Source organism: Nanorana parkeri, unplaced genomic scaffold (genome assembly GCF_000935625.1).
Source record: "Nanorana parkeri isolate BGI_ZX_2015 unplaced genomic scaffold, ASM93562v1 scaffold1901, whole genome shotgun sequence".
In the NCBI taxonomy this organism is placed as follows: domain Eukaryota; kingdom Metazoa; phylum Chordata; class Amphibia; order Anura; family Dicroglossidae; genus Nanorana; species Nanorana parkeri.
The window spans coordinates 66,227-77,207 of record NW_017308169.1 but is presented as its reverse complement, the minus strand read 5'-3'; the positions used below and the strand labels follow the sequence as shown (position 1 = coordinate 77,207).

The following is a 10,981-nucleotide window of genomic DNA, read 5'->3' as shown; positions in this document are numbered from 1 at the left end:
TCATAATCTTTTATTATGCATTCTCTCCTATTAATCCATCCCATGTCACTTTATAAATGTCATCTACACTCCTATCCCCAGACCTGAACAGAAATGCATAAATACATCTTAATGGTAATTATTTCTCTAGCTTATGTACTTTTTCCAGGGACAGGCATTTTGCTTATAGCGACAAGACGCTCAGATGTGAACAGGGCCATAGAAATTAATGGGATTTTTTGGGGGGCATATTTTTAAAATGTTTTTAGGGCAGGAAAAGCGCTACAAAGCGTGTTCATGAACCAGGCCTATATATTTATGTATACATATACCTGGTAGGGCAACAGGGATTCTGTAAAATATTGCATTTGCTGGCTCTACTGCAGTGCTATACTGTGATCTACACTCTTCAACATCCTTACCATAATCTGTTACAATCAGTTTTAGGCTCAGTTCACACCTAGGCGACAGCGTTTTTGCGCTTTTCTATGCACTGTTTTGTGCACTTTTTGCATGTTTTCGCGTGTTTTTTATGCGCATAAATCCGATCACGCGTTTTTGTGAGCAGATTGAAGCTCGTTGATGTTGATGATGAGCAAATGCGCGTAAAACATGTGCAAAACACAGCAGATTCACGTTTTGAAGCGTTTCCTATTGACTCTGGGGCCAGAACGAGCCGTATTAATATATGCCAAAATAAAGCTCATGTACTTTTTCCAGCGACGGGTGTTATGCTTACAGCAACAAAACATTCAGATGTGAACAGGGCCATAGAAATGAATGGGATTTTTTTGGGGGGGCATATTTTTTGAGCGTATTTTAGGGCAGAAAATGCACGTAAAAACTCTGTGTGAACTTCCTTTGGGGTGCCATGTTTTAATTTCAATATAATATCAGCCCGCAAAAACTTACCATGCTTGTTCTGCATTGTGTCTCTGTGTGGAGGCGGCTGTCAGGGTCTCGAGCTGTGAGAACAGTGAGCAGCACAGAAGTGGCATCACCAAATCTCACTCTAAACCTCCCAAGACTAGCAGTCAGAGGCAGCAGTGCCTTAAATGTTACACTGCAGATATACAACTATAAGGCTGTAGGCACAGTGGTGCCCATGCACCCTTGCATACCATGAAGTGTACGGCTCCAGGAGGTATTCCAGACAAAAGGTACAGTTTTCGTTATACTGTTTGGTCACAATTATAGGGCTGCAACATTATAATCGATAATGAGAATAGTTGGCAACGATTCTCATTATAAATTAGTTTTGGGGGGGGGGGGGGGTGTTTTTTTTTTTTTTTATACAACCAATCAATTTAATTAAAAAAATAATCGGGCAACTAATTCATTATGAAAATAGCTGCAGCCCTACACAATTAACCTTTTTCAGTGTTCCCCGCAGCAGCAAATATTCATTTTTTTTTTTTTAGTTCAGTTCTGCTTTGAGTTCCTTATCAAGGGAGATGTCATTACCCGGTTAAGTCCCGTGATTTTTGCGCAAAGCGGCCTGAGTCAGGGGAACAGTCTTTGTTGTGTCTATGATTTGCACGGCTTGGCTGTTGAGACAACACTGAATCTGTATTTCTTGCTTGTGATGAGGTGTAAAAGTCAGCAATAAGCAGTGACAGGCACACACACAACAGCTGTCTAGTAGACTTCTAAACAGCTGCTGTTGTCAGCTGTGACCACCTCCTGCAAATATCCTCGTCTCGGCCAGTTAACCCATTACCTTCTCAATTCCTCGGTCCATCCATTGGGTCTCCATGGTGAATGAGTCAGAATATAAACACCTCGTAACTGTGCACCATATATTATCTATCTACTAAGAGATTTGCTGTCGGAGGGAGAAGCGTGTTCTTTATATTGCCAGCCGGATTGACTTTGCTTAATCCATCTTCTTGTTTTATGGGACATCTTTGATCATGGTTTAGATGAGACATGGTGTAATTATTGCTTTGTTTATGTAGGGCCCATCCATTTCACATCCCGGCAGTATTGTATTACTAAAAATAACATTCTGTAGCCTACAGCAATATTGGGTTTCTATATACGTCCAGCTGTTTGTTCAAAACTGGACCTGTCCCCTGTACCTAGTGAAGCTGTGATATTGGTGGGATTTGTGTGGGAATCAACTCCCATCTCTTTAAATCTCAGCTTTGCAGATGGAGCTTTTTATGGCCATCTCTGAAACTTTACTGAGATATGGGGTTTGTTCACACCAGCGGGTACGTATTTTGCATGCTCAGTGCAATGCAGTTTCTTTAACTTAAAGTGACACTAAACTGAGGAGTTAAACCTTAAAACTGTCCTTCCTTCTGTAGGGTGGCTACTTTTGGTCCCCATGGTCCCTGTGTGTGTTGTAAAGTTGTCACCGCTCCAAGCTCACTCGCGTGATGGACTACAATCTCATGTTAAGTTTACTAATTTTTATTGTGATTGTAGTCCATCACAGGAGTGAGCTTGGAGCGGTGACTACTTTACAACACACATAGGGACCATGCGGATCAAAAGTAGCCACCCTACAGAAGGAAGGACAGTGTCTGCCCCAATTCAGAGATGATTTGGGAATCTACAGCAGTGTGTCTGTGAAGGTTCTCATTTATTCAGGTCATGTTATATCTGTAAAAAATAAATAAAGGCAACTGGACTTGCTGTATTTTTCTTAAAGACGTCTCAGTGTTGAATATTTTTTTTTGCCATCTGTGTCCCATTGGGGAGACTTCTCTTCACTTCCTGTCCAAGAATGCGTGTATCATTTAAAAGCAAGGCTTTTTGCACTGGTACTGTGTTGGGGGGAAAAAAAGTTTTTTTACAGTATTTCCACTTTTACAGTCAATTGTGAGAAGCCCCCACTATTTGCTTTTGTTCCCATTCACACAGCATACCTAAAAATAATTTAGAAATTCTTCTTACTTGCTAGTTTTTTCTTTGGAGCAGGTGTATACAGAGGACTGCTACCTAGTGCTTAAAATATATGGCAGTGTGCAGTTGAGGGGCAGATTTACATACAATGTACCACCCAAGTCTTGAGACATTTAACCCTTTAGTTTACAACTGGTATTCAGGATTGTCAAACATAACTCCCCTGCCCCCTCCTTAACATTACACAGGGGGAACTAAATACGATTTTTCAGCAAGTGAACAGGTAAACAATTTTTTTATATTTTTGTTATGGGAACAAACAACAAATGGTGTTATCCGCATGTAAATACACTTTAAAGGAACCTGGATCAACAACTTGAAAAGATTCATAGGCTACAATGATTATGATTAGGGATGCACAGATACTAGTTTTTCTGTATCGAGTACCAATACTGACATCCATGGGCCCAGATTATCAGGAAGCTGGGTGGTGGGTCATGACAGATAAATGGAAAAGTTTTAATTAAATATTGTATTAACTCTCTGGGGCCCTTAAACATGTTGTAATGTAACTGATTGCCTCAAGAATTCAAATAATTGAAAAGATTAGATTTACTTTAAACTTGTCATGAGTGAAAAATGATCTTTGCCCTTGGTGTAAAATCTTTTGTCAGAGTGCATTGAGGGACATATCTCCTTCCCTTATCATTCCCACTTTTTGGATTGCTTGCCAATGACTAAGCAGCTGCAGGGGTTATAGCTTCAGAGGGGCTACCTTCAGTTTTCTGGGCAGGAGGGCAAGAATGAGGCCTGGCTGTCTTTGGTAGCACCAGGGGGACACTGGCCATGAGACCGTAGATTGGGTTGTCAGGACGGGTGGCAAACAGTCATAGTGGAATCTGCTCCATGAAAGTTTCAGTTCAACTTCATATTGTGACTGATGGTTCGGAGTCAGTGAGTCCATGTGGACCGTGTTAAATCTAGGGGTTCTGTGTATTTAGGAATTTTGGCATAGTATAATTTTTTTTTTTAAGTGGTACCTTTTTCAAAATTGCATAGGACTATCAGTGGTGCCAACGTTTTAAGTGAGTAAGTCATAGTATTGAAGTAAGAAGATCAGCATGACAGCCAGGCAAAGGAGAGGTCAGCAATTGAATTCTCTTATAACCGATTTTAACATGATGTGCCTACAGACGGAATAGGTTGGGGCAGTCAAACTGGGAAACAATTGCATTTTCTAGTGTCATCCCTTGGCCAAGCTATCTTAGTATGAGAAGTGATGCGCTGATTTTCTATTTTCTGGCCCCTCGCTGTTTTACTTTCACTAAGAAATCACCTGAATAGCACAGATTTGTGCAGGCGGATGGAAAATTATTTTAGCAGTTCAATCTTGTCTCACATGAGAGATATGGAATATGCAGAGGATTGTTTTGGGGGTTTTGTTTTTTTTTAACATTGTACAACTCCTCTTTTTCATCTTGTATAGAACAAAATACTAGACCTGTGTCTGATCATTTTCCTTATATAACTGAGCATACTTAAAGAGGGTTTTTATAATTTCATTAGGTTTGTACTACATTACCACTGCAAATAAAGCTTATGGGAATTCTGCCATACTCAGTGTCATAAATTAATATTTTCAGTGCATGTTTTCCTACATAAAATGTAAATTTGAACAGTATGATCACGTTCTGTGACTGCCGAGTATGCCCAGCTGCATTCCAGCAGACATAATACACATTGCGTGAAGCGATCATGTTTCGCCAGTATTTTGATTAGCTGAAAATGTTTGGGACGTCATTCTCATAGTGAATAGAGAATCTGAACAATTCCAGGCAATGCTAAATATTTTTTTATTAAAAAAAAAAACAATTCTTTGTTTTTCTTGAAAGTGACACTAAACTCAGAAGTTAATTCTTAAAAATACATTCAAGTACCCTATTAACAAGAATGTATCTTATTTGTGTATCACTCGCTGTAGATCCCCCAAATCATTTTTTTCCATTTATGCTGACACTGTCCTTCCTTCTGGAGGGTGACTACTTTTGTTCCCCATGGTCCCTGTGCGTGTGTGTGTTATAAAGTAGTTGCTGCTCATAGATCACTCCCGTGATGGACTACAATCTCAATACTAACTAGTAAACTAAATGTGAGATTGAGCTTGAGAAAGGAGCCACCCTAAAACAGGATATCAGGCCCAGTGCTCAGGGAATGAGTGGATTCAGTAGGAAACTAAAACTTTTAAACATCAAGGAGCTGCATCCCATGTAAGTGTTTTACTCAGCATTTGGAATAGCTTAAAACACTTTTGACATTGATATCACTTTAATGCACATCAAAACGCAAACCTACATTTTTCAGCGTACCACACAGATGTCAACTAGAACTATTATAGACTGTCAGTCTTGGACACATGCTTCAAATTGACCATATCACTACAGGATCAAACCAGCACATAGCAATACTTGTAGAAAGAAGAGGCTCTATACTTACCTTTCCAACAGCTTTGACTTATAGGAGAATTATGAGGCGAGTGACTTTCATTCAGCCTCATAATCTGAGCCGACCTGTGACAATGAAACTGTCACAGGTCGGCTCAGTAGAGCGGGAAGTGAGCGAACACATACCGGCGCTAGCTCACTTCTCGATCTATCCCTGCAGAGAGCTGTGACTCACGGCTCCCTGCAGGGATTCCCCCCTCCCCTGTCTGATCCTCCAGCGCTGACTGGCGGAAGGGACAGGGGGCGGGCACAGCTAGCTCTGCCTCTAGAAAGGCAGAGCCAGCTGTCACTCACGCAGCTGGGTTGATCCAGACAGTAATGTCGGGATCCGTTCCGGCTGTGGCATCTCAGTATACCGCGAGCAGTAGCTCGCGGTATACTGAGCTTTGGGTCACAGGAGAATGCTAGTTTGTGTTCTCCCGTTACCCTTAGGAGAACTATGGGGAAAAGCCCTGACCACATAGTTCTTCTTTAAAAATGCCGCCACAATGTACTCCAAGCTGCCTTAAGTTTTTGACTGGCTGACTGAGTCAACTACTTGTTTCCCCAGTTGCATGCAGAGACTCCTGTACAACCTGGGGTGACATATGAGACTAATCCACTGTGCATGAAAGGGGTAGCAGGAATTCACACCTGAAAGTGTTAAATACTTGTAGCGTTTCAAGACGTGAGCTGTTGCAAAGGTCAGTATAGAGCCTCTTATTTCTGCAGGTATTGCTATGTTTGACCCTATGGTGACAGGGTCACTTTAACATGTTTGCTTGACTGTAGGTGTACATGGGTCCTTTTAAAGTAGTACTAAACTCTCAAACTTTTTTTCAATAATGAATCCAAATCAAAAAATATATATTGCCCAGCAAATTTATTTCTTTACATTTTTGCCCAAACGCTTAGGCCTCATTCACACAGCTAAGAGTCGGCCCGCACAGATCCGTGCAGCGTGCACGGCCCCATCAGGCCGTTCCCAGGAAGGACAGGTGCCGCGTGTGATTGTACGCAGCAACCTATTCTTCTCTATGGGAGGACGCAGCCGTACGCTCACCAGAGCTGCACATCCGTGCAGGTGTCCGTGCCCGGACGCAGACGGGATAGATCCTGTCTGCGTCCGAGCACGGACACTCGAACGGATGTGCAGCTCGGGTGAGCGTATGGTGATGTACGGCAGCGTCCTCCCATAGAGAAGAACAGGCTGCTGCTTACACTCACACGCAGCACCTGTCCTTCCCAGAAATGGCCCCATACAGCCGTGCACGCCGCATGGATCTGTATGGGCCGACTCTAAGCTGTGTGAATGAGGCCTTACAGTCGTCATGTTTCCAAATAGTTGCCTCCAACGCTCTCTGCTTGGCTCCCCAAAACCCTAGGACCCTGCTAGGTAAGGAAGCCATGCTAAAACAGGATATCAGGACAAGTGCTCAGGGGACCTGCTGATTCTCCAGGAAACTAAAACTTTTAAACATCATGGAGCAGCATTCGTTAGTGATTTCATCAGCATTTGAAATAGCTTAAAAACCTTTTGACTTTTTAATATCCCTTTTAAAAGTAAAAGTCCTGCTTATTAGGTACCACATAGTACCTGCTGTTAGGTTTGTTCGACTGAAAACTTTGAACATGAGCCCCAACTATCTAACTAATGACGGGGTGGTGAAGAGGGGTACAGCTTAGCTGCAAAGTCAGAGAAGTAAAGTAGTAACCGTGAAGCTATGATCAGTGGGGTGCACGGAAGAGGGTTTTGTTTTTTTTACCTTTTAAAGGCACATAGCAGGCAGTTTGCCTGACTTTCAGTCCTGAGTTCCAGAAGTCTGACAAATCATCTTTTAAAATATTTTTGGTATTATAGTAAGTGAGGCATTAGGTATGACCTACCCGCAGGAGTCATTTTATATGCTGGAACAATTTTTACCACAGAATACACTATCTGTTATTTAGCAGTTATGTATGTTCCGGATGCCTCACTCATGTGCCTGTTTCCTAGTAAACTTTACATGGTGGGTTTAGGGTCAGCACGCACAAACGTTTTGCCTGTTTTTAGTACTGGTCTGATCATTTTACTTTAACAATTCTCCTTCCTTTGAAATAGTGGTAATGTTTCCTCTATTGATGCCACATGGGGGCACTGTGCTGCCTTCCATTTTGTCTCTGGGTCAAATCTTAACCAGTTCCTAGCGGCAGGCTTGGCGGAGTGCTGCTTGACTGCAATAGGGAACGTTCTGGCAGCATAGTGACTTATTGCCTTTCATATAAAGTGTTGTGAATGAATGATTGAGTGGTTGAAAGGCACGGCCGCAGCATAGACCCTGATTAACTCCCTGTGGTGTTTACCTCCATCAAAGCTTCGTCCATAGACACTTGATTTGAAACTGTCATCTAAGTTTAGCCAGACGCAGTAGCCTAGGCATAGCTGGCATAATCCAGATAACTGTCATGACTGCTGTTTTTAGACGTAGCAGTGAATGGCGGACTGGCATCTGTTTTAGCTCGGCCCTTTAAGATGAAGGTATCACCCAGGAACATTTTAGCTATTTTAAATGATGAGCCTGAGACTGCCGGAAAAGGGGGCTGCTGCCGAACCTTGTGTGGATTAGAGGCCTGCTCATCCAGACGGGATAAAAAAATCTTTATAAGTCTGCTTCTTTGCTAGGGGTATATGTGTGGGCTTTGCTACAACTGGTGACCCTGCTGTGCTCACTACAGGTTCACCGGAAGATCAGAGAGGATTCAGATATGGCCCAGGACTCTTTACAGTGCTTGGCGCAGCTGGCATCTCTCCATGGCCCCATCTTTCCTGATGAGAGGTCACAAGTAGATTACTTGGCACATTTCATTGAAGGACTGCTGAATACTATTAACGGGTATGTACACATTATTGTTTTGTGTGATGTTTTACCTGTAAAGACAGAACTTCTGTATATGTGAAACATTTCTAACATGCCTGTAAGGACTTTCCAATGCTTTGTCCTGTTATAGCTCCTGGATGATTGAACACTTTTTATTTCTGAAGTGTGCAATATGGAGATAATATTCACCATGGTGTCAGTGGTTCTCAGCTCTGTGCAGATGTCAGTATTCATTGATACTTTCTGAACTCTGAATGTAACACCGGTAGGGTAGGATGCTTCCCAGGAGTCTTGGCTTTGAGCAGAGTGTTGATGAGTATTGACATATATATCAGAGCTGTTAATTCTATAGTGGACTTCTGTACACTGTGTCTGTCCTTGTAGCCTTTTGAATTACAGCCATTGAAGGTAAATCAATCATTTAATTACAACTTTTCAGAAGAGGAAATTTACAAAAGAACCCACAGTTCACCCATTTAAATGGGCTCATTTAAATGGGCTCATTTAAATGGGCTTTCACTCGAAACCCGAGGAGAGAACTTTTCCTTGTACATTTAATATCTTTTAAATTAAAAGTTTTATTCCATTAATGAATAGCGTGAACTGTCTCTCCTCAGTGTGGCCATTTGCTGTGGTTGTCCTTTGCTAAACAGTATATATGTACATATAGTGTCATCAATCTGTAACATTGAAGGTATGTTGGTTTATTGGTGAACCGTGTTGTAGGTTTATTGCATTTTAAAGTGTATCTACTGATGTGAATGTGCACTGTGTAAAGGGCTGCGTAAATTGACGGCGTTGTATAAATACCAATCATAAATCTAAACCCAAGAAAACACATGTTATGTATTGCTGCTTGCCAATCCTTAGATGTGGTGACTGCATTAGTTTACCTTTTTAGGCTTTTTTTTTCCCACTTGGGGATTCTGCCAGTAACACACTTCCTGTGCTAAGGTGACAGCACTTGTCGTACTTGACCAGCATAGTCGGCCTAAGATCTCTGGTCCAAAGATGGGGTAAATGCTTTGCGTGTAGCACAGGAAGTCATACACTCACAAACTTACTGTTTAATTGACCATCCACAAACACATTAGGGTGGATTTATCAAAACTGGAGTAGACAGAATCTGATCTGGAGCAGTTGCCCATGGCAACCAATCTTCCTCTCTTCAGTTTGCTCAGGTAAGATTTAAAAATGAGACAAAGAAGCTGATTGGTTGCAGTGCAAATCTGCTCCAGTTTTGATAAATTCCCCCACTTGTGTATCCACAACGTTGCCAGTCTTGGATGGTGCACACACATCAGGATGACACTATTAAAAGTAGATTGTAATCATTTCTGCTCAGAAAACAGAAAATATATGCAGTACTGCCTTGTAGACAGTGATGACGAGATTATTCCACTAGCACATATGATGAGTGTGCATGTCAGGAAAACAGGAACTTGTTGGGGTCTGATCTCTGCATATATATGACTATCTTTAATGTTTGTTTTATTACCTCCACTCTTTTTTTTTCTGTTCAGGATAGAAATTGAGGATTCCGAAGCAGTTGGAATTTCCAGCATAATCAGCAATTTAATAACCGTTTTTCCACGCAATATCCTGACCGCCATTCCGAACGACCTTTTCTCCTCTTTTGTGAACTGCCTCACACACCTTACATGTTCCTTTGGAAGAAGCGCTGCCCTGGAGGAAGTAGTAAGTAGTGTCACAGTGGTCGAGGCACGGTTCTGTCAGGTTTTTACTGCTATCCAGGGCTCCATGAAAACAAACATAATCTTATTTAATGTTATGGTGACAACGTTTTTGACCAGACCGGAAGTAAATGGAAAATCTGCAAGAGCCAAAGGACCAAAATAAAATGCTCACTTTAGTAGAATAGGGGAAGGCTTGAACCCCTGTCGGTTTTATTGCTGTCCGAGTCCCTGTTGCAGATTTCTTGCAGCATTAGAATATCACCTTTTAGAGGGACTCTGCCATAAAAGAAGTATATGGGCTGCCATTACGGGCAGGCTCCTGAAAATGCTAGATACTTGGTTGTGTTTGACTTCAGTAGGTTTCATTTACAGACCTGGAACAACCATACTGTAAATGAGTTTAGACGTTCAGTGTCTAGCACTGATATCTTTACGTTCCAGATTCGGAAAGGAATTTTGTCCATTCAGAAGCAGGTGGAGTATGATGAAATCTAGTTGAGATGCTGATGTTCGGGGAGAGGGTTCTCTGAGTTCCATTTGGCGAAGTGCATCAAGGACACCCTTGGCATCTGAAATTGATATTTGTCAGCTATTGTGGGTGATTACAATTTTAATCAAAAACCCCTTCTGTATTTAATGTTGCCTTAGCAGAATGGTAGTAATTCATCTCTTTTCTCCTAGTTAGCGCCATCTCAGTAAGATTCCTGTATATTTTCAGCACTCAATTTCAAGATAAATAACTTTGGTTAAAAAATAGTGACATCTCTGGACAGGTTGGTGTTTTGGGATTTTGGCCCTGAGGCTACTCATCACTTGATTCCCCCATCCACACTAAACAGAGTAGATGGAGGGATTTGCACTGCTGGCTATTGTATTAAGACGGCTACCTGAATACCCTAATAGTGAGTGTATCTGATTGGATGCAGTTCTTGTTCAGCTGATCGGTTTCCACTCGGCTTCTTCGATTTGTGAAATCAACTTTTGTCCAGCTGGGTGCTGCCAACAGAGCCACTCCTGTTATCAACTTTCAGCCACTTCAATAGGAATGCTTAATCCACGCTACAGAGGAGCTATGGTTGAGGAGTTGACCTTGCATCAGGTTCTAATCCCTACA

General features: G+C 41.9%; 1 protein-coding gene across 1 annotated transcript in view; it reads left to right on the top strand.

The window, feature by feature from the left end:
* Nucleotides 1-10,981, top strand: part of XPO4 (exportin 4) — a 104,619-nt gene that overhangs the window by 63,193 nt on the left and 30,445 nt on the right. Inside the window, exons 8-9 of the mRNA XM_018572013.1 lie at nt 8,028-8,185; nt 9,694-9,868. Of these exons, the coding sequence (XP_018427515.1) occupies nt 8,028-8,185; nt 9,694-9,868 (333 nt within the window). The remainder of the gene's footprint in view (nt 1-8,027; nt 8,186-9,693; nt 9,869-10,981) is intronic.